Raw genomic sequence first — 23,850 nt, 5'->3', positions numbered from 1 at the left:
AGAGAGAGAATGTCCTAAATCAGTGGTTCCCAATTAACTAAGTACTGTGGACCCCCTGTTTTTCAAAAGCCAAGCCATGGACCCTCCCTACTTTCAAAAATGTTGATATCTCTATAGTAATTTTTGTTATATGAATGGTGCCACCATCGTCTCAAATAGTGCAAAAACCAGGATGCATGTCTTCCAGGCTGTACTCCTGTGCAAGTCATGTGACCCACGCGTGTGTTTTGGGGTGTGGCGATCTCGCATGAGATCCGTATCTGGCCATGATCTCTCAAGCTTTTGGGCGCTGTGCTCTCACATGGAGCTTTAGTAAAATGTGTGTTCTCTTCTTGATAGTGCTCATAAATCAAACCTATACTGAATATTTCCATTTTGCTCTGTCTCATTATGTATTCTGACTTTTATATAGTTGCTAGTGGTTGACCACAAAAGCATTTCAGGTTGTGTAAATACATACGGTTGCTGTTCTTTTGAGTCTTCTTGTTTGTTTTTTTACAAGCAATGTTTCTATCAGAACAGTTAATCTTTCAACATGAAAACTGTCATTTTCCATTTTAATATGCCACTCCCGGCTCTCCATTTTGTTCTGTTTAGTTTTTTGTTAAGTAATGGAGAACGGCTTTTGCATAATTTATTCAGAAGACAAAGTATAATTAGCTGTTAAAAGCAAAACATATCTGTAGTGGAAATAGGAAATGCCTATCTTCATGATTCTTTGGGGCTATATTATTATTATTATTATTATTATTATTATTATTATTATTATTATTTTCTAAAAACAATTTATCTCTTAGCAGAGGTATTTCCTTGATTTTAGAGCCTCTATCAACTAAACTGGATATTGCCTGGAGATACAGCCATGCCAAAGAGACTTATTTTCCTTTGGTGAATAAATCTACCAGGGAACTCTTCTTACTTTGTCATTTTCATGTCTTTAAGCAACTGTGAGCATGTGACAGCTTGAAAAAGCCAACCTCTCCAGGCAACTTATCAGTGCATACCACAGTGTAGTGTCAGGTGCTGTTGTCTGTCTGTGTGGCCTCCATTAGCCCCCTCCTTTTCTTCTCCTTCCCTCCCTTCCTCCTCACCTTATTGATGTGGCTTTTTGAGTTGTTATTCTGCTTGGCAGTGTGTTATAGCGTTCTTTTTTTAATTCTCTCGCCATGGAAACAAAAGGGAAAGTCGGGGGTGTTGCCTTCCCCCAAACCGTGCAGCACTACTACAATGTGCTCTTTTGCAAGGGATAAGGTAGGATTTGCTTCATCTGTTCTGTGTGTGAATCAGCGGAACGCTTGTTTAGTTTTTTCTATACAAGAAATGCTTTTGATTTGCTGCCAGGTTCTTTTTGGGTGCTCAGCGAATGGAGTTCAAAGCCTTGCCGTGGTCAAATGTTTGGTGTGTGTAAACTGATTTGATAAGGACTGGAATGGATCTGCAAATCCTTAGTCAGAAGAGAAATGTGAGTTAGTTAGCTGTCGTGATGCTAAGTGTGGAATTCTGCTATGCCCAGCCTCTCTTTGGGCAGTACCACAGTTCCTACTATTTCTGGAATTTCAGTGAGTAATGTGAAGACTTTCCAGAGTTGTTCCGGGCAAAGGACAGGATCCTTCCTTTCATGTCCTTTAAATCTATGTAGACCTTGCTGTGTTTTACTGGAGGTGTAAGTCGTTGTATACACATGCAGTCTCCATCTCAAATAAATGGCAGAGGAGTAACAACATACCTCTGTATACGATTTAAGGAACTGTGTTTTCAAAAACAGCAATGGCATTTAATGACTGCTAGGCAATTTAGCAACTGTGTGGTCAATGAAAGAATGAAGGGAGGGGTATTTCACTTGAAGCACTGGTCATGTAGAGCTAGCAAGTGCTCCCTTCCCTTCCCTTTGGGACCTAAATAGTTTGTTTTAGCTGACAGAAGCAGATATTGTAAACCACATAATGGGCGCAATAGATAGAGAAAATGCTTGGGTTTCCAACTTGCAAGGTAAGGTATTTGAGGTATTTTACATTTAAATGTGATGATCTGCCTGTTTGGCAAAAGAAAATCCCTTCTTGGTTTTGAACACTTCAGATCCATTTTGTGGATTTCAGAGATATCTTTTACTAAAATCAGGGGCCATGAAGAGTCTTTTAGGGCTTGTCTGCACTTACCTTTTGCCACACACTTCCCAGACACAGGTCTGCGGTTAAGAACTCTGTGTCAGAGCATACTTTATTTTTATTTTTATTTTTGCCCCAGAGCTTTCCCTGCGAAAACCTGCTATTTAGTGTTCAATCGGAGCAATGTCAATTCAAGTTTTAAATGGATTGCCATTTGCTCCAATTGATCCTTAAAGAGTGGGTTTTTGTGGGGAAAGTTTGAGCAAAAATGGGGAGGGGGGATTTGGACATGGAGCTTTAAAGCGCCTGGGGAAAGTGTTGGAAAGGTAAGTGTGGATAAATCCGTCATTGCTTTTTCTTATCGGCTCTCTGGAATGTTTTTATTATTGTTGCTTTTGATTTTCTGGTAAGACTTTTATCGAAATAGTTCTATGCCCACTTTTCTGTTTAAAAATACTCCATCTTTTTGTTTAAAATACTCATGGTGGTTTACAGCTGCAATGTAAAAATCAGCTCATGTTCCTACAGTTCATTGTGGGGAGAATGCATATGCTTACATTTTCAGCTCAAATTCGCTGAAAATTGTTAAAGAGCTTTAAAAGAAAATGGGAAAGGCTGAGATTGTTACCTGCTTTGGGAATTTGTGGTACCTGTTCCATGACTTCTGAGAGTCTACTTCCCCTGGATTGTCAATTGTTTTAGCTGAACATGTGAACACTGAATACGTGTTCAGTGGCTCTCTCATGATTTAAATTAACCAATAGAATCCTGCTACATAAAATAAGTATGAAAAAATTAGGGTTCTGTAAAGTTTGCCACACTCCACATTGGCAAGAATCCACAATTTGCCAGTGGTTAATACAAGTGTTCATTCTTCAAACCCAGTCAAGCAGTGGATCAAAATGAAAGTGGCCTGGTTTTGTTTTGTTTTGTTTGTTTTTTCAACAAAATCTTTTATAAGGTCATAGATAGAGGGGAAGGATGATGCAACAGTGCTGTATTGCAGCTGTCATCTTGTTAGTGATAGGAAGTAGTTTGTTTGCAAAACTGACCTCTCAGCCACTGAACTTATTGTTGATAAGCTTGCAAAACTGATAGCACTCAGGTACTGTGCTTCTGCTCCCGTTGCCATTGTGGAGAGTAGGGAAAACAGCTCTGGAATTCATACTAGAGCCCCCTTGAACCAATTTTCATCCCTTTCTTTCTACTGGCCAGTTGACCTGATGAGTTAGTGGAAGTGGGAGAACAATCGTCTAAAAGGAATTGTTTACAAGGAAATCCTTATCACATTTTTAACCTGTTTGCTAACCAAAATGTTATGGGGGACTTTGTCAAATGCATTACTGTAATAAAGATAAATTATGTCCACAGAATTCCCATAATCCGTTAAGAAAGTAAACTGATGACAAATAGAGAGAGAGATAAGATTAGACCAGCAGGGTTTATTTTTGCAAATCCATACTGGCTCCTACTAATCCCTACATTGTTACCAATAATCTGAGCAAGAAGTGTCATTGCAAAAAAAAAAAAGTGGTTGGAATAGCAGACCATGTTTTAGGACCCAGGAGTCATAGCTTTAAAAATCACCAGCTTTAATATAAATGAGTGCAAAACATAATTATTTGGGTTTGAGTTCCATGCAAGCAGCCATGTGATACCAGTATTCAACCTCTTTCTCTTTCAGCTGCTGTCACAGCCTCATTGTCTGTTTACAAGTACTGTACCGGTAGGTTAGTGAAGAACTCTGTTGAATAGGACTTGTTCTCATTAATGATACAATTCCAGAAGCTCCCCTTCTAGATTTTATCATATCAGAACTCAGGATTCTCTATCGCTGCAAATACAAGAACACTTAATTTCTGAATATGGGTATGTAAGGATGAGGTTGATTCTATAGCAGGGTTCAGCAAACCTTTTCAGCAGGGGGCCAGTCCACTGTCCCTCAGACCTTGTGGGGGGCCGGACTATATGGGGTGGGGGAGAACGAATTCCTATGCCCTACAAATAACCCAGAGATGCATTTTAAATAAAAGGACACATTCTACTCATGTAAAAACACCCTGATTCCCAGACTGTCCTCGGGCCGGATTTAGAAGGTGATTGGGCCAGATCTGGCCCCCGGGCCTTAGTTTACCTACCCATGTTCTATAGTGTTCTTTAAGAGCGAGTGAAAAAGAGGTCACAGTATTACCCTTACAAAGTTATGCAGGAAAGGTGCACAATTATTCATAATTTGCCCACCCCTCCAGTGGAGAAAGAACTGAAATTGAAACATTGCATTGGAAGGTTTCTTCAGTATTGAATTACAGATCAATTTATCAAACTGATAGCACAGTGCAGTTGAGAAAAGTGAAGGCAGGGGATATGCATGCCTTCTCATAATATTGAGGAATGTCTCTTCCTTTCCACTGTGGCTCGAGTCTTTAAGATGAAAGGCATACATTCTTTCAGAACTTGACAGGTGCTCTCAGGTGAAGAGCTGGAGCCAAGACGCATTCCAGCATTGAAGAGGTATCTTTAAAATGATGCTGTCATGCGAGTCAGGCTGGGTTGGAAGGTTGAATAAAGATTGAAATGCTGGAAGTAGTACAAGAACATTCCTATATATAATGCTAGATGGGGGCATTTGGTTCTTGAACCCGGGGGGGAAGCAATTTTGCACACATGTGAATGTGCTTGGCTCCTTCTTCCTTCAAATGCTGTTGCTTACCATTGTATTACTTTGCTCCTGGACCACTCCCCAGGGCTCTCCTAAGAAATTCAGGGTGGGTGTCTAACGATCCTTTGTTTTCCATTACAAAATGCTCAACTCTGAAGGTAACAGATTTTATTTGAGCAGGGGTCTTGCTGAGAGATGCTTGTCTATTTGTAAAGCTAATATCTCTCCCGCTACACCTGCTGCCTTCAGTGAGAAATGGTTAGGAGAAGAAGAAGTGGTGAAGAGAAAGGAGCAAAGGAGCTATCCAGCCCTGGGAAAGAGAGACACAATTTTCAGATCTGGCTTGCAACTAACAGAACCTCTCATTTCCTAATCTCTCTCTCCCCCCCCCCCTCATACCCAAGTCCATTGTACCTACAGAAATTAATACTACATACTGGACACATTTTTAAGTGCTCAGATTCTATATTTGCCTGAACGAAGTATACCTGCCAGAACAGCAAGTTTATTTCATTTTGGAAGTTATCACTCAGGTACAATGGCTCTATGGATTCACTAGCCTGCTGTCTGAGGAGAACATGCATTGGCCTTCTCCTTCAGACCTTTTAAACTGCTGGAATCCTGTTGCATGCATTTCAGATAATTCTGTTGCCTTCTACCCTCCCAGGACACTTGCTTCTTGAGCCTCAACAAATGCAGCCTTTAAATTGAGAGGCTCTAAGGAGCAGCCACAGTTACCTCCACAGGTCAAGCTGCCACTTCTTTCGGCTGTTACGGCATTTTTAAAAGAACTGTGTAGCAGCTGAAGGCAGTTCAGGGCAGTGGAGAGACACAGGGGCAAGGCAATTGATGAAATATCTGTAGGGACAGGTGCAGCATCTCACACACCTATTACTACTTTTTTCTGTTCCAACAGGTATGCTTTATTGGTTTGTTTGTGACATGCTGAAATTTGTGTTCATTGCAAATCTCTGGGGAGCTGCTGTGGCTAAAAAGGTGGTTTGGCTCACACCTCACGTCAAACCCTAGTTAATGTTTAATGCGAACACGTAGCTTGGTAGCACAGGCTGCTTTATTCCTCCCCCATTCCTGGCTGCAGCAGGATGAAAAAGCCACAAGCTTTGTTTAGTCGTGTTGACCAAACCTGGACTTCTGTTTGTTCTGCCTCACCTCTCTAAACGAACCAGAAGCAATATCCAAGGTTTGTTAACCACTTGTGGTTTGTGTGGGGAAGACAAACCATAAGCCCAGGTTCAGATGTTGCAAGCTAAAACTTGTGGTTTGTTGCTCCCAGTGCAACTTGGCCAAAAGTGGGGAGGGAGTGAAGCAGGTCACACATTTACATTAAACCATAGTTAAACATTAGGTATGGATTGGTGTGATATGCGAACACAGCCAGTAAATAAATAGCAATAAAAACCTCTCCTTCCTTGTCTCCCTTGCGAATACAACTTACCAGCTATTTTTTGCTTCACTTTACCTCTATTAAGGAAAGGGACAAATCTGATATTAGCTTCTAGCTCCTTTTGCTGTTGTGTCTCTCTGACCAGAGCAAATATTTTAATTACTGGCACGTTTCTCCTTAAGCATGTGATGACTCCCTTGGGGCAGCCTGTGGATGGCTGCATAGGAATGCTTACCTGGAAGTAATTCAGAAATTATGACTGCTCATATTCAGTTTGGTTAGTAAAACAGCTATTCCTGGATTGGTATAGCTTGACCACAGTTGTGCATGCATTAGTAACCCTTGGAGAGGCTGCGGCTGGTGCAGAAAATGAAAGCTAGGTTGCTTGTAGAGGCAAACTACTGTCAACGTACAACAGCCTGCTTTAAGGATTCACACTGGTTGTCAATATGCTACTGGATCACGTTCTGGATGTTGGTACTAACGTATAAAGCCCAGGACCAGATTACTCGTTGCTGTAGTCTTTGGGAAAGTTTCTTCTGCAAGTTCCAAAGATTATGGAGCAGGGCTTTCAGCATGACTGCCCCTGTTCTGTGCAATAGCATTCCTGTTGAGATACAACAGGTGCCCACTATCTGTACTTGACAATTTGTTCCGACAGAATTTCTCTGCTAGATAAACGAGTCTTTGCCATGATTGTCTATTTTGTATGGTTTTAGTTTTGTTCTAAATTTAATTTTTTTAAATTATGCCCAAATAAAGGGTTTGTCAAATTTAATCATAATTATCTCTGTTTCTAAGGTTGAGAAATGAGTGTCAAAATGGCACCTTCCTGATGAGGGAGGTGTCAGCAGGCTTGGGAGAAGCAACATTTAGAGCATAAATACTATTGAGGAAGAAAAATCCAAAGCAGCCAAATGAGGACTGAGCATGCTCAGTGACTGTGGAATGCTGACTGATAGCAGGAGTAGGGATAGAATGGAATGAAGTGGTTGGAAACCTGAATAGGAAGATTCCACGCTGCAGCATTTTGTTGCAGCCCCTGCACTATCAATTTAAATATGATCTTTTGAATACAAGATTTTGATTTTAAAGTGGTATAGAATTCCACCAACCCACTGCATATCCCTAATAGTGTCTTTTAAGAAGCATCCATATATTTGTCCTCTTGGGTGATTCAAGTTCTCGTGTCTGAAGCAGATGCCTAGTTCATTTAGGTCCCTACCACTGTGGATGACTAGACCTTGAAGAGCTGTGTTGCATCACTCGAATTAGAGCAGTGACCTTTCTGTGCACTTTGATTGTCAGGACATGAGGTCTCTTTTCTCAGTCTAACGTCTGCAGTTGGCACTCTGCCTGCTTGTGCTGCTTCCAGTCAGTTAAGGTGGACTCCAAAATTGCTGAATGCTGAAGAATATGGTTTCTAAAAGGAAACAACGATTGATATTTTAGAAGGAAGGATACAAATCTCAGATTTTACTAATTCTGTCTGCGGTTTATTAGGCAGACAGTGAGCAACTCCAATTAGAATGTGTATGTGCCTTAAATGTTAGGTTTGTCTACGTAATTCTATATGTAGATGGATAGAGACACTTCTTTTATAGAGCTCTTGAAGATTCAAAACGATGGGATTTTTTTCTTCTGCTGCCAGGATGCAAACACATTACAGTGGTACCTTGGTTTACAAACTTAAATCTGTTCCGGAAGTCTGTTTTTAAACCACAACCATTCTTAAACCAAGGCGCACTTTCCCTAATGAGGCCTCCCGCCGCCAGTGCCCTTCCACCATTCAGAGTCTGTTCTTAGACCAAGGTAAAGTTCTCAAACCGGGACACTATTTTTGGTTTTGCGGAGTTTGTAAACTGAATCGTTCTTAAAGTGGACTGTTCTTAAACTGAGGTACCACTGTACTATTTTTGTATTCCACCATGTGCCTTTGAAGGGTAGTAGAGCTTTTTACTTGTGTAACCACACAAAAGTCCTATGTGGACGTAAGATTGGTTTCTCCTAGTAACCCTTTGCACTGGGAAGGAACCACAAAATTTCTACCTTCCATGGTTCGATTTAATCGGAGTGTGGTGTCAAGTCCGCATCAGTTGTGACCATGGCTTTTACACTTGTTAGGTTTCCACCACTATCCATAACCAGAACTAAGGCATCTAATTTGAGTTGGCCATGGTTTACAGTGATGGGAATGGGGGTGGCCCTGTGGTCTAAACCACAGAGCCTAGGGCTTGCCGATCGGAAGGTCGGCGGTTCGAATCCCCGCGACGGGGTGAGCTCCCGTTGCTCGGTCCCAACTCCTTCCAACCTAGCAGTTCAAAAGCACATAAAAGTGCAAGTAGATAAATAGGTACCACTCCGGCTTAGTCATGCTGGCCACATGACCCAGAAAAACTGTCTGCAGACGAACGCCGGCTCCCTCAGCCAGTAAAGTGAGATGAGTGCCACAACCCCAGAGTCGTTTGCGACTGGACTTAACTGTCAGGGGTCCTTTACCCTTACCTTTTTACAGTGTAAACCAATGTAAACAGCGACACTGATATAGATATAAAGCAACATCATGATTGAAGCAAACCATGGAAGGGAGGGGTAAATTTCTGCAGAAAAGAGGATGGGGGGAGTACACGAATGCGTAGCCTGCTTTTGTTTCTTCACCTTGGTTAGGCAATTGGGGTGTTGTATTTGTACCAGGTTACAGACAGAATGTTGAATCCATTGATTTATTGCAAACAACACACATAATACTGGAAAGGAGCAGAACTTCCATGCTATCTTTAGACTTCAGAATGATCCTCCTGGAGAATACACGCCTGTCAAGATCTAAACCAAGTAGCCTTGGAAGACATGACACTAGTTACCGTACTTCTCTCCATAATACAATGTTTGCTGCCCAAATAAAATAAATGCAGACTGAGTTTCAGACAACAGTGCTTTCTTCAGGCCTAGTAGGGGGTATACTTTTACAGTATGCCACTGCAAATTGAGTGGAGATGTTCATCTGTCTACAGAAAAGTAATGCTTCTCTCACCCTTTCTCATTTTATAGCTCCCCTTTTCAGGGCTGCCAGCCAACTGGAAACTTTCCCACCATGCAGAATGTATGCAAAAAGCCTTCCCTTCAGACAAAGATATTCTCCATAGAACCCTTTTCAGCAGCAAGACATTATTATTGGTATGTTGTGCTTGACATAGGCTCAGCCCTGATTGGGCTCCATTATTATTATTATTATTATTATTATTATTATTATTATTATTATTATTATTATTATTACGACTATGACTACAACTACGACTACCAGTAGTTGAGAGTGGGGACATGTCAGCTCCCTCATATCAACTAAGGTTCACCAAGGGCTAAGACGTGCATTTCTAGTCCTTCTCTTCTGCTTTTTAATTGTACCTAATTTGGAGTAAATTGACTCTAGAGAAGTCATGCTCTTCTATAAGGCTTTTGGTACTGATTGAGGTTGGGTTGTTTCTATAAAGGTTTGTTTTGGTTACCTCTCATTTGGTTTTGTTACCACTTCCTTATAGTGTGGCTTTGTAATGGCAATGCTCTCTTGACTTTGTTTTATATCTGGTTCACAAGTTGCCTAGAGTTCATTTTACAAATAAAGGCAGCTTATGAATTTTCATGGTCATAAACTATCTCCATTGCCACCCATATTGTAAATTCTAATAATGACACAGCCAGGGAGGAGGAGGAAGATGAGTTGCTGCAAAGATTTCAAAGAAGCCTTTGTTTTTATGGGAGCAGTGCTTAATGATGTGTTACTAAAAAGGAGTCAGAGGAATAAATATATAGCTTAAACCTGCCCCGGCTGCCATAAAAACAGTTCCTTTGCTTCCCTCACAGTGTCAGATACTGCTGCCTGGTTAAATTATGTACATTAAGCATTTTTGTATACATTGATGCCTGTTTTACCCAATTCCATTCTTGCTTGCTGTGGAAAGGGACAAGAAGTTCTGCAGGAGTCTTACTTTCCAAGCTCTGGAAGTCCCTTTTTGCTTCTGGGAGGCCACCAGCTTTTGAATACACGGGTGCAGGAGGCTGCTTACGCAGTGCACTGAAGTGCCTTTTCCATGACTACCCAGTATGATAGTGGAAGCATTTATAAACAGTATATCTTGGGGGGAGGGAGGTTTCTGGCAGAAGCTGCAGTCTTAACACAACAGAGATTACCGATCATACCTGATAGTATTGCTTGCTTATTACATTTTCTCCCTGCGTTTTCTTGAAGTGGCTCACAACAGCCAACATGGACTTGCAGTAATGAATCGCTCAAGGCCACTCAGAGAGGTTCATGGATGAAGAGGAAGAACCCACTTCCAAAAACTGGCCATAACACACACTCCACCTTCTCAATTTGCAGTCCTTGCCACTGTCATTAAGACTTCCTGCTTTGTACCACTGGAGCTCAAGCCGTTCTGGCCACCCTACTGCTCGGAGATGCCAATTTTCTCCATAGACAACATGAAATACTGTATCTGGTCATCTGTAGATTTAATTATGTGAGATGGAGCAATGTCACTTCTTTTGTTTTACGAGCAAGCTGCTTGCTGTCTGTTCTGTAATCCTTTGCAGGGGAAACTTGTCTGGGTTTAGCAGTACAGTCGTACCTCGGGTTACGACCACCTCGGTTTGCGAACAGTTCAGGTTACGAACTGCGCAAACCCGGAAGTGTTTTTGCCCCCCGCGCGCATAAGCCGCGCGCGCGTGATCGCGCGATTTGCGCATGCACAAAGCGCGAAAATCGCGCGATTTGCGCATGCACAAAATGGCGGCACCCATCGCGCTCGGTTTGCGAACTATTCGGGTTACGAACTGCGATTCGGAACGGATCGCGTTCGTAACCCGAGGTATTACTGTATAGGTATATAGATTGTTGCTGGGCACTGTGCTCTCCTTCACCATGTCATTCTGCTTCCCTCCCCCCATCCCCGGGCCCATGCTGACACAGTTCCAAAAGTGTTTCATGCACCTTGTGCCAGCTGGCATACCCTCTGGCACTGAGGCCTTGTTAAAGAGATCAGAGCTGACAGATTCTTGAGCAGCAATCTGATATAGGCCTTTAATTTGTGTGTGTGCTCATGCTTGCATGCTTGTAACAAACAGAGGCTTGTTAAGAGCTTTGCAGAGACTTCAAATGGTGCATTTGTTTTGCGCACTCTCCTGGCTCTCGCCGGTGTGCCACAGGGACCTTTGCTTCTGCATGCCACTCAGCCAGTGTTTGGGCACTCCATCCCTGCATGCTGCGGAAAGGGACGAGGAGCCGTGCGGGAGCCCTTGCATTCAGATACTAGCAGGTAGTGTCAGTGCCAGTCTTTGTAAACCAGACACAACATTCAGCACTAGAAAAGGTGGGGTGATGATAACATTTGCCACCTCCTGGACTGCTACTGAGAGGAAAGATGCAAAGAAACACACTTTGTTCCCATGAGCACCCCGTGTCTTGTATAGTATTTAGTGCAGTTCAGCTTCACCATAATTTCTTTGATAGCTTTGGTCCAAAACGTTGCAATTATGTTGTTGCTCACACACCATGCTGCCTTCTGGCTCCTATTTTTATTTTTACAAAGACTCATCCCTGCGAGACTTAACTCAGAGTTAAATTATTGTCAGTGGGACATAACACTCTCAAAGCTGAAGAGAATGATGAGATGGTGGAGTTTATTATTGAACTGGTTTAGACTATTTTCTGTGAAAAAATTGTGTATTATTGTCCTTCTAGTTGAAGATTTATTCTCTGTTGGTCAAGTACAAGACCGTTATTTTTAGTGGTTTTTTAAGGTGAGATAAATGCTATGCACAGCAGCTATATTTTAATTTCTAAAAGAATAAATGCTTGGGCTTATATTTATCTAGAACAGGGGTAGTCAACCTTTTTATACCTACTTCCCACTAATGCATCTTTCTTGATGGTAAAATTTTCCTACCGCCCACCTAGAATCCTGAGGCGCCCACTAGTGGGCTGTAGGGACCAGGTTGACAACCCCTGATCTAGAACATCTGCCCCCTGATCCCAAACAGTGACGGGGTGTCTTGCTGCATTTGTTCATTGTGGAGGGAAAGTTCCATTGCACATAATCGAGGCACCCATATCTCTTAGATAAACAAATGAGGTAGATCAGGGGTCCCCAAACTAAGGCCTGGGAGCTGCGTGCGGCCCAATCGCCTTCTAAATCCGGCCCACGGGCGGTCCGGAAATCAGCATGTTTTTACATGAGTATAATGTCTCCTTTTATTTAAAATGCATCTCTGGGTTATTTGTGAGGCATAGGAATTTGTTCATTCCCCCCCCCAAAAAAATATATAGTCCGGGGCCCCCACAAGGTCTGAGGGACAGTGGACCAGCCCCCTGCTGAAAAAGTTTGCTGACCCCTGAGGTAGATGGTAATAAGAATCCCTCTCCTTAAAAAAATAAAACAAAATCAGCTTTGAAAGTAAGTCTACAGAATTGACTTGCCTATAAAATGTTTAGATGCTTGCCTATCTACCCATACTTAACAAATTATTATTATTATTATTATTATTATTATTATTATTATTATTATTATTCCTCTTCCTCTTCCTCTTCCTCTTCCATCGTCCTTCATCTGAGGATCACAGGGTGGTTACAATATTAGAACAAAAAAATACATAACATGGTAGCAAACCAAAACAATAACCCCACCACCACCACCCACTGTTTTATTACTTATTTATTAAATTTCTATGTAACACTAGTCATTTATGTATGGTATGTAGATGGCCTGAAAAACACCTCTCTTCCCTTAGGAAAAGCTCCCGACCTGGTTGCTGGGAGGGTTTCTGGTTGCTGGGAGGGTTCCTCTCTCTAATCTGTTTGCAAGTCTGTTTAAAATGGTTATGTTGCACCCTGCCATGTTAGGGTGGGGAAACATGATGTGAGAGCAAAAGGATTTATTCTTGCTAAGGGCCACTCTCCAGAGCAGCACTATGTTGTTTGTTTGTTTTTTTGTTGTTGGTTTGTTTGAAGTTACTTTTCTGCCTGTAGCCACTTGAAATATTCTTTTCCTGTGTTCCTGAGCCCGTCCTATTAGGTTTCCTTTCATCTCACCTAGCATTTTGTGTGCTTTACATCCTTGTGAATTGGGATATTAAATTTGGCACCATAATCACTGGGCAGTTTTAAGTAGTATAGACCTAAATTTAATGTTTGTATTCTTATTCTTTTTCCTTGTGTCTAACAGAGACCCTTTCCTACCAATACATATTTTAACAATTTCAGGGGGAAATCAATCTAGTAATAAGGGTTTATCGTGGGTTTCCCCCCAAGACCCATTTACCTGTGCCCAAGTGGGATTAATCAAATCCTGCATTTTCAGAATGAAAAATCTATGCAAACTTGGCACTTCTCCTTAAATGTTGAATATTGCAAAGTGCTGAGTGAGTGATGAAATTCCATAGGTTCTTTTTTCTCTACTCATAGTGGCAGACTTTGGAAGGCAATATCTACATGTTGGTAACATGAATGAGAAAGTATTCTAAAGATGCAGTAGCTAAATAACAGCTTGGGAAATCCAATTCTTCTCTGGGACAAGAGTCTTTTAATCTGTTTTCTTGCCTGACTCATCACATAGCCCTGTAAATGTGATACCAGATCAAGAGCCAATAACTGACCTGCTGAATCTTGCAGATTCGTGGTAGAGATGGACTATGAGCCAAGGACACTTTACTTTTCATATCCTAAGTTATGATGGCTATATACCCAAAATGAGGCTTCTGAGACACATGAAGGGAAAATCACCAGAAATAAGAAGGGGGGGAGAAACTTCAGGATGGAGAACCTTAACAGGGATGAGGTCCCCAAACAGCTGAGTCTGAACTGAGAATGCTCAGTGGTCACAGAATGTCATGGGAGAGGGAGAGAGGAAAAGAGGGAGAAATGGAATGAAATCCCCTGAAAAGGGTATGCTAGGCTGGCTGGAACCCTGAACAGATGTGCCCCCGCATGCAACATTTTGTTACAGGCAGGAATGGGGAGTCTGTGGTCCTCCAGTTGTTGTTGGGCAACAACCCCCATCATTGACCTATTGATCATGCTGAATAGGGCTGATGGGAGTTGGATTTCAATAGCATCTTGAAGGCCACAAAGTTCCCATCCCACTTGTTAGTGAGTATATCAGAAGCAAAATGATGTGATTCTAATCCGCAAGCACACTGTCCTACTGCCCTCTTCCCAAATCCCATCCGTTTGCCTGCCCTTAACAAGTAATTTCTTTCTTAATTGCAGGTTGCTGTCAACGGTGACTATCATGTGACGGGCAAGTCAGCCAGCTGAGGCAGCTCTTCAGTTTCGAATGCTTTCCCTACCCCTGATGCCTGAAATTTGCATCTGAAGCCAAGGAATTCAGAACTGCACATGACCCACCACCTTCCTAGGACTCTTCTGAGCAAGTGGAGAAGCGAAGGAGGAGGGCAGCAGCACTCAGAGGAGCAATGGGACTTGAAGGCCATGGTCACTTGAGATAAATGGCAGATCACTGGGCATCTAGTATTGTAGCTGCTTGCTTAAGCTTTATCCCTCTCTGCAGCCCACATTTCTTCTCTGTGAGCTGCCACTGGCTCTTCCGGTGGTGGCGTTGGAGACACCGAAGGCAGCTTGGTTGGTGCCAAGCTTGAGTAAGGGATAAGCCACGCACCTCACCATGATTCATCTGTGGAAAGTAGTGAGGCATGTGCGACAGCTGGAGCTCCACAGATTGATCCTGCTGCTCATTGCTTTCAGCCTGATTTCCATGTGCTTCCTGGCTTACTACGTTACCAACAGCCCCAAAATAAAGGAACCACCTCCGTTGCCCTTCAGCGATTGTAGCAACCAACACAGGGTTCTTATTCAACCCCAGGCAAGCTGGAGGCTTATGAAATCAGTGGACAACTCACGCACAGACCCTGTGGTGCTTGTCTTTGTGGAAAGCATCTATTCCCAACTGGGTCAGGAGATTGTGGCTATCTTGGAATCTAGCCAGTTTAAATACAGGACAGAGATCGCCCCTGGAAAGGGAGACATGCCCACTCTGACAGACAAAGACCATGGCCGCTATGCTCTTATTATCTATGAGAATATCCTTAAATATGTGAACCTGGATACCTGGAACAGGGATCTCTTGGACAAATACTGTGTGGAATATGGAGTGGGAATCATTGGCTTCTTCAAAGCAAATGAGAACAGCTTGCTCAGTGCTCAACTCAAGGGCTTTCCCCTTTTCCTACATTCCAATCTAGGGTTGCGAGATTATCACATCAATCCCAGTGCCCCGCTGTTGTATGTAACTCAGGCTAATGAAGTGGAGCAAGGCCCCCTGCCTGGTGATGACTGGACAGTGTTCCAGTCAAATCACACCACCTACGAACCTGTGTTGATGGCCAGCACCAAATCTTCAGAGTCAATCCCTCATCTGACCACCCACAGAGCTCTGCATGCTACCGTGGTGCAGGACCTTGGTCTGCATGATGGCATCCAGCGGGTCCTTTTTGGTAATAACCTCAACTTCTGGCTTCACAAGCTGATATTTGTTGACGCTATTGCTTACCTGACTGGAAAGCGTCTATGTCTGACCCTTGATCGCTACATCCTTGTGGACATCGATGATATCTTTGTGGGCAAAGAGGGCACACGCATGAAGGTGTCGGATGTAGAGGTAAAGTTGGGCATTTTCTGCATTTTCATGCCGATGGCAGTCAGTGGTCTGGATTAGGGGCAGGGGAACATATACTGTCATGAAATATAAATAGGGGTTAAGATCTACTAGCCATTACGGTATGGATTAAAAGGTTCTTTAATTCCTCCTCACTTTCTGCCATCTAGGTTATGTCATCTGCATATCTGAGGTTGTTGATATTTCTTCCGGCAATCTTAATTCCGGTTTGGGATTCATCTAGTCCAGCCTTTCGCATGATGAATTCTGCATATAAGTTAATTAAGCAGGGAGACAATATACAACCTTGTCATACTCCTTTCCCAATTTTGAACCAGTCAGTTGTTCCATATCCAGTTCTAACTGTAGCTTCCTGTCCCACATAGAGATTTCTCAGGAGACAGATGAGGTGATCAAGCACTCCCATTTCTTTAAGAACTTGCCATACCGGTAGTTTGCTGTGGTCGACACAGTCAAAGGCTCTTGCATAGTTGATGAAGCAGAAGTATATGTCTTTCTGGAACTCTCTAGCTTTCTCCATAATCCAGCGCATGTTTGCTATTTGGTCTCTGGTTCCTCTGCCCCTTCGAAATCCAGCTTGCACTTCTAGGAGTTCTCGGTCCACATACTAGTGAAACCTGCCTTGTAGAATTTTGAGCATAACCTTGCTAGCGTGTGAAATGAGTGCAATTGTGCAGTAGTTGGAGCATTCTTTGGCACTGCCCTTCTTTGGGATTGGGATGTAGACTGATCTTCTCCAATCCTCTGGCCATTGCTGAGTTTTCCAAACTTGCTGGATACTAACCTAATCTAAATCTCCATGTAGGGAAAAATGATTGTGTGAAGCAGGCCTAAGAGGAACACAGTAAGAAAGGCAGAAATTCATAATAACTTGTCCCTTTGTGAAAATGGTCAGGGCATGCCTCTATAACCATACTTCAGACTCTGAAAATCCTATCTATAATCCTGTGTTTATCAGTAGAACTTAAACCCAAACACCAGGACAATCCCTCCCAAAGCCGAGCAAGCAACACCCCTGTTTATTTCTGGAAATTGCTTACCCTCCTTGCATTACTCATTTTATTTATTTTGTGCTGTATTTATATGGCTTCCATTCTGCAAACTAGCTGAGATTGGATTCCCAGCCAGGGACCAGACCCACAGCTTCACAGATGCAATTATATCAGACATCTTCGGCCCTCTATTTGCCCCAGAAGGAAGACACAGTATAAGGTTTCTCAAGTGACTGCAAAACACACACACACACACACACACACACACACACACACACACACAACCTCAGACCAGATCATTCTAAAATATATTTTGTTTGGAGGTTTAGTAGAGTGAAATGGAGCAATAATTTGAGATCAGTGAAACAAAATTTCAGGCAAAGCAGATAAAGCTCAGATTTATCCATTTAAAAGAGGCTCTGTGGGTGCAGAGCTGGAAAGGTTAATGAGTTTTCTTTTTTTTAAAAAAAAAGCAAGAAATAATTTCATGGGTTTGTTATTGAGTTCTCAGAGGGAGAAAGAAGTGGAGGGGAATTTCCCGGTGAAAAAATAGCTGGTGTGTTTTCCTGACAAGTTACATAAAAGGGATTCAGGTTAGTCTAACCAAATGCCTAATCAAGTTTAAATATGATAGATCCTACTGCCTTGTCTCCGATTCAGATTGTGTCTTGGTGATGAAAATTGTTTTGGGGAAAGCATCTTTCTTTAGTGTTGCATATTGGACAGCAGCTTAAATCAGCAGTGCAAACTATGTAAAAAGACTTAGCATGCATGTTTAATTTGCTTGCATGAATTAGTTTTGCAGAATTTTGCAATCTATTTTTAAGGCTTTCTTAGTCAATAATTGGCAAAGGATTATTGTAGCTTAGAAAGCTGCAAGGCAACAGATGTATAGAACATGGGAAGAACTGGGCTTGTGCTGAGTGAGGATCCTGCCACTGGAGCTCCTCCTGAGCCAGCGCCTGGGGAACTTTCAAGTAGGAAATGGTCAGCTCTGCCACAAAGAACACCCCCCCCCCCCAAAAATGGAAGTTGCCTGTCTTTCTCTTAACAAGATGTTTCCAAGATTTGCTGTCACTACCAAATTCTGTTTCTAGAAAATGCATGTTTTACACATCATCTGGAATACAGTAATGGATGTGTTAATGCAGCTGCATAGCCAACCAATCATGCACTTTTTTCTTAAAAGTCCCAAACTTACTTGTCTTCTAATTGGTTTCTGGATTTTAACTACCGTATGTTTTTATCTGCAGTTGTCATTGTGCACTGTTTGCAGAGCTTTTTCATCAAGTGGTTTGTAAATCTTTATACTATTTGTGTGCTAATACATAAATCAGGCTTCCTCAAACTCGGCCCTCCAGATGTTTTTTGTCCTACAACTCCCATGATCCCTAGCTAGCAGGACCAGTGGTCAGGGATGATGGGAATTGTAGTCTCAAAACATCTGGAGGGCTGAGTTTGAGGAAGCTTGGCATAAATAATTCTAGATTTTCTAGCATGTGACATTGCACATGCGCTGCTTGCAAGGCTGATTGAGAATGGTATAGCAAGGCAGTGGCTTGGGTAATTATCCTGCACTTTTATAAAATAATGCCCACAAATAATGACAAAGTGTTCTGTCCTGTGAGTGCACAGAATAATGCAGTAACGTGCAATTTCTCAGGCACAAGGCAGGCCAATATTTGATGAGCAGCCAGGTAACAACAGGACCTTGACTATGCAAGCAGTGCTCAAAGTGGTGTTAGGACTAGTATTTCCCCCTTCTCATGTTCACACCAAAGTTGAATAGCAGGAGGAACCTCTCTGCTCAGTAATCCTTCCTCCTTTACTGTAAGAGCAGGAAGCACTGGATATTATGTCCTGGTAAAATTTATTCCTATTTTTATAGGTAGTTAAAAGAAACAATTCAACCAGACCTAATGATGAGCTGAGTAGATGTGGCTAGTAAGAGGGCTTAAGGGTGTCCCCCCCCCCCACACACACATACACTTGAACTGGATGGGACAAAATACTTATTCAAAACACTTATATATATGAAAACAGGGGTGTGTGTGCATTTTTAATCTTTTCATAGGCAAAGTTGTTTTGTAAGATAATGTAGTAAGCAACGATATTTAAGTAATCTGGCTGCAGAAAGCACATGGCACTGTGTTTATGTTATTGTTGATATATCTTGTACAATTCAGATATTTTGTGAGGGGGTTACAACACTGGAGTGGTTAAAAGGACCAGGTAAACTTCAGTTTGGGGAAAGGTATAAAATAAAATGTTAATAGGTGCAGACTTGTGTTCAGTATTGTAGAATGTTGGGGAAGAGGTGGAGTGGCCTACAGATAGAAGATTATATACATATGAATATTTCCCGCTTCCCTTTCTGTCTTTGTTAATGATTATGCATTGTGAATCTTCTTGGTACTTTAATATTACAACTGATTTTTTTTAGGTCAACAGTGAGCCTGCAGAGGGTGCTTGTGGTTTGGGGAATCATTAAAAACACCAGGATGAAAACATCAGAATGGGGGCTAGTTGGTACTAGCTGCCAACAATACAGTTGCAGCTGCCACAAGGAACAGGGTTGTTTAGGATTTATCAGCTGGCAGATATGTTGTCATAGTAACCCAAAGCAAGGCTTTAAACCTCCCTCAGTGCACAAAAGGGTAAGCCTCTTAGCGTCATCTCTTTCTCACTCATCTTCACATCAAACTTTCGCAGCAATTGGAGTCTGCTCAATAATGGTAAACTCAGGTGGCCAGTGCTGACAGGACTGTAGCCAAAATGGGGCCACCGAGAATCAATTGCTTAGTACAAAAAGAGAGAGAGAGAATTAATCCCTGTTGGGGCAATCCACACCCACCCACCCACCCACCCACCCCAAAGAACAGTCAAAGCAGGGCAACAGAATTGAAAATGAATTGGGAAAGTAAAAGAAATACTGGTGGGATAGAGAGGAGAGTGAAATATCTTGCTTGGAGGGAATGGCTGACTGAAATCCTAAACAGGAACATTTCTTTTAGGGCGGAAGATAGGCTTCAGCATTTTGTTGTATTTGTCCTGGTGTGGAAACAGGCAGGTTTGCAACTCCTATAGTTGCAGATCACCAAGAAGCACCCTTAGAAATGAGATGGTGTCACTTCCAACGAGGCCTGCGCTTGCACCTTTATTTTTCTGCACACTTGCCGTTTTTGCTTAGCCCTACAAGTGGCATACATGGCATTCTCATCCAGATTTTGGTTTGGGCAGTTTTACTGGAGACTATAAACTTGTCATGTATTAAATAACTATATTCACTGGATAATAGATTCTGTACTTGCATGGGGAATGTGTGAAAGTATGTGGCATATAGGGGAGAAATGTGTGGTCCCTACCTCCTCAGAAGCACATGAAATTAAGAAGAAAGTGCATTGTGCAGGATAGGACAATGGTCCTCAAACTGGTCTGCAGGCTTCATTCAGCTGGTTCATGGGATAATTGTAGACAAGGACAAAAAGGGGGGAGCAGTCCCACTCTACAACATCACTGAGCATGCCAGCCTCAACCCCTCTAATCCCAATCTTCTCACTTGAGCATGAAAGTCTGAAGGAAGCTTCTAAGCATGTTGAGCTAAATATTCTTAGAAGCCTCCACACACTGATAACTCACAACTTCAAACTGCAAGAGGGCATTCGGCCAAACATCTGAACTTTGTACTAAGTGTGTGAAGGCTGGGAGTGTTGGGGTGGGGGTGGGCATTAAGATAGTGGCACATGCATCCCAGGCCCCCAACATACATTTTCCCCTTGCATGTTCAGGCTACATATCCAAAGGGGAGAACTTTCGATGAACTGGAGCTTGTCGAAAGCAGGGCAACTAGGATCAAGAGAGAAGCTAGACTAGCATTCAGTCAGTCGAAATTATATCGGGTAAATGTAAAGTACCCTTTAAAAGGAACAAAGTTTAATTTTTCAGGTTTACGTAATATAAAAATGTGTCGTTCGGCAATCTGTTGTTATGGCAATACATTTAGTAGGCCAACCAACGTATTGCACAATAGTGCACAAGCTTTCAAGTTCTCCAGAACTCTTGATTAGATGGCTTAACAGTCTTCCAAGAAATGACAAAAGGTTGCTTCACTTCTTTTTCATTTTGGCTGAAGAGCAGTCCAAAATTATTTAAGTCAATAAAATTAAGTTTCTCTTAAGACATGTCCATGTTCTGCAAACTTGTAAATGTAAAATGAAACAATTATCAGGTATCATTATGAGGGGATTATAGCTTAGACACACTAGAAAACCTTGTAAATGGTTCAGGCATTCTTATTTTGTTATCTTTCTGTTGTGAACTGCCCTCAGATCTTCAGATGATACAATTATTATTATTATTATTATTTGTTGTTGTTGTTTAGTCGTTTAGTCGTGTCCGACTCTTCGTGACCCCATGGACCATAGCACGCCAGGCACTCCGGTCTTGCACTGCCTCCCGCAGTTTGGTCAAACTCATGTTCGTAGCTTCGAGAACACTGTCCAACCATCTTGTCCTCTGTCGTCCCCTTCTCCTAGTGCCCTCCATCTTTCCCAACATCAAGGTCTTTTCCAAGGATTCCTCTCTTCTCATGAGGTGGCCAAAGTATTGGAGCCTCAGCTTCACGATCTGTCCTTCCAGGGAGCACTCAGGGCTGATTTCCTTCAGAATGGATAGGTTTGATCTTCTTGCAGTCCATGGGACTCTCAAGAGTCTCCTCCAGCACCATAATTCAAAAGCATCAATTCTTCGGCGATCAGCCTTCTTGATGGTCCAGCTCTCACTTCCATACATCACTACTGGGAAAACCATAGCTTTAACTATACGGACCTTTGTCGGCAAGGTGATGTCTCTGCTTTTTAAGATGCTGTCTAGGTTTGTCATTGCTTTTCTCCGAAGAAGCAGGCGTCTTTTAATTTCGTGACTGCTGTCACCATCTGCAGTGATCAAGGAGCCCAAGAAAGTAAAATCTCTCACTGCCTCCATTTCTTCCCCTTCTATTTGCCAGGAGGTGATGGGACCAGTGGCCATGATCTTAGTTCTTTAATTCCTCCTCGCTTTCTGCCATCAAGGTTGTGTCATCTGCATATCTGAGGTTGTTGATATTTCTTCCGGCAATCTTAATTCCGGCTTGGGATTCATCTAGTCCAGCCTTTCGCATGATGAATTCTGCATATAAGTTAAATAAGCAGGGAGACAATATACAACCTTATCGTACTCCTTTCCCAATTTTGAACCAATCAGTTGCTCCATATCCAGTTCTAACTGTAGCTTCCTGTCCCACATAGAGATTTCTCAGGAGACAGATGAGGTGATCAGGCACTCCCATTTCTTTAAGAACTTGCCATAGTTTGCTGTGGTCGACACAGTCAAAGGCTTTTGCATAGTCGATGAAGCAGAAGTAGACATTTTTCTGGAACTCTCTAGCTTTCTCCATAATCCAGCGCATGTTTGCTATTTGGTCTCTGGTTCCTCTGCCCTTTCGAAATCCAGCTTGCACTTCTGGGAGTTCTCGGTCCACATACTGCCTAAGCCTGCCTTGTAGAATTTTAAGCATAACCTTGCTAGCGTGTGAAATGAGCGCAATTGTGCGGTAGTTGGAGCATTCTTTGGCACTGCCCTTCTTTGGAATTGGGATGTAGACTGATCTTCTCCAATCCTCTGGCCATTGCTGAGCAAACTTGCTGGCATATTGGGTGTAGCACCTTAACAGCATCATCTTTTAAAATTTTAAATACTGTAGTTCAGCTGGAATATCATCACTTCCACTGGCCTTGTTATTAGCAGTGCTTTCTAAGGCCCATTTGACTTCACTCTCCAAGATGTCTGGCTCAAGGTCAGCAACCACACTACCTGGGGTGTACGAGACCTCCATATCTTTCTGGTATAATTCCTCTGTGTATTCTTGCCACCTCTTCTTTATGTCTTCTGCTTCTGTTAGGTCCTTACCACTTTTGTCCTTGATTATGGTAATCTTTGTACGAAATGTTCCTTTCATATCTCCAATTTTCTTGAACAGATCTCTGGTTTTCCCCATTCTATTGTTTTCCTCTATTTCTTTGCATTGCTCATTTAAGAAGACCCTCTTGTCTCTCCTTGCTGTTTTTTGGAAATCTGCATTCAGTTTCCTGTATCTTTCCCTATCTCCCTTGCATTTTGCTTGCCTCCTCTCCTCCGCTATTTGTAAGGCCTCGTTGGACAGCCATTTTGCTTTCTTGCATTTCCTTTTCCTTGGGATGGTTTTCGTTGCTGCCTCCTGTATAATGTTACGAGCCTCCATCCATAGTTCTTCAGGCACTCTGTCCACCAAATCTAAATCCTTAAACCTGTTCCTCACTTCCACTGTGTATTCATAAGGGATTTGATTCAGATTGTATCTTACTGGCCCAGTGGTTTTTCCTACTTTCTTCAGTTTAAGCTGGAATTTTGCTATAAGAAGCTGATGATCTGAGTTACAGTCAGCTCCAGGTCTTGTTTTTGCTGACTGTATAGAGCTTCTCCATCTTTGGCTGCAGAGAATATAATCAATCTGATTTCGATGCTGCCCATTTGGTGATATCCATGTGTAGAGTCGTCTCTTGTGTTGTTGGAAGAGAGTGTTTGTGATGACCAGCTTGTTCTCTTGACAGAACTCTATTAGCCTTTGCCCTGCTTCATTTTGAACTCCAAGGCCAAACTTGCCAGTTGTTCCTTTTATCTCTTGATTCCCTACTTTAGCATTCCAATCCCCTGTAATGAGAAGAACATCCTTCTTTGGTGTCATTTCTAGAAGGTGTTGTAGGTCTTCATAGAATTGGTCAATTTCACTTTCTTCAGCACCGGTAGTTGGTGCATAAACTTGGATTACTGTGATGTCAAAAGGTCTGCCTTGGATTCATATCGAGATCATTCTGTCATTTTTTGAGATTGCATCCCATTACAGCTTTTGCCACTCTTTTGTTGACTATGAGGGCCACTCCATTTCTTCTAAGGGATTCTTGCCCACAGTAGTAGATATGATAGTCACCCG

At 42.3% G+C, this 23,850-nt stretch overlaps 1 protein-coding gene across 5 annotated transcripts in view; it reads left to right on the top strand.

Moving 5' to 3' along the window:
* NDST2 (N-deacetylase and N-sulfotransferase 2) overlaps window positions 1-23,850 on the top strand; it is a 105,219-nt gene that overhangs the window by 61,552 nt on the left and 19,817 nt on the right. For 3 of the 5 annotated variants that reach the window (XM_060275053.2, XM_088669473.1, XM_088669474.1), the window contains one exon: window positions 14,427-15,834. In XM_060275053.2, the coding sequence (XP_060131036.2) occupies window positions 14,842-15,834 (993 nt within the window). In that variant the 5' untranslated portion in view covers window positions 14,427-14,841. Of the gene's footprint in view, window positions 1-991; window positions 1,252-9,217; window positions 9,344-14,426; window positions 15,835-23,850 lie in introns of those variants that run through there. The other 2 variants (XM_088669475.1, XM_060275056.2) reach the window with 2 other exon arrangements.

The sequence above is a fragment of the Zootoca vivipara genome, chromosome 5 (genome assembly GCF_965207765.1).
Source record: "Zootoca vivipara chromosome 5, rZooViv2.hap1.1, whole genome shotgun sequence".
Lineage (NCBI taxonomy): Eukaryota > Metazoa > Chordata > Lepidosauria > Squamata > Lacertidae > Zootoca > Zootoca vivipara.
The sequence above is the reverse complement of the archived record's forward strand: the minus strand, read 5'-3'. Positions and strand labels throughout refer to the sequence as shown.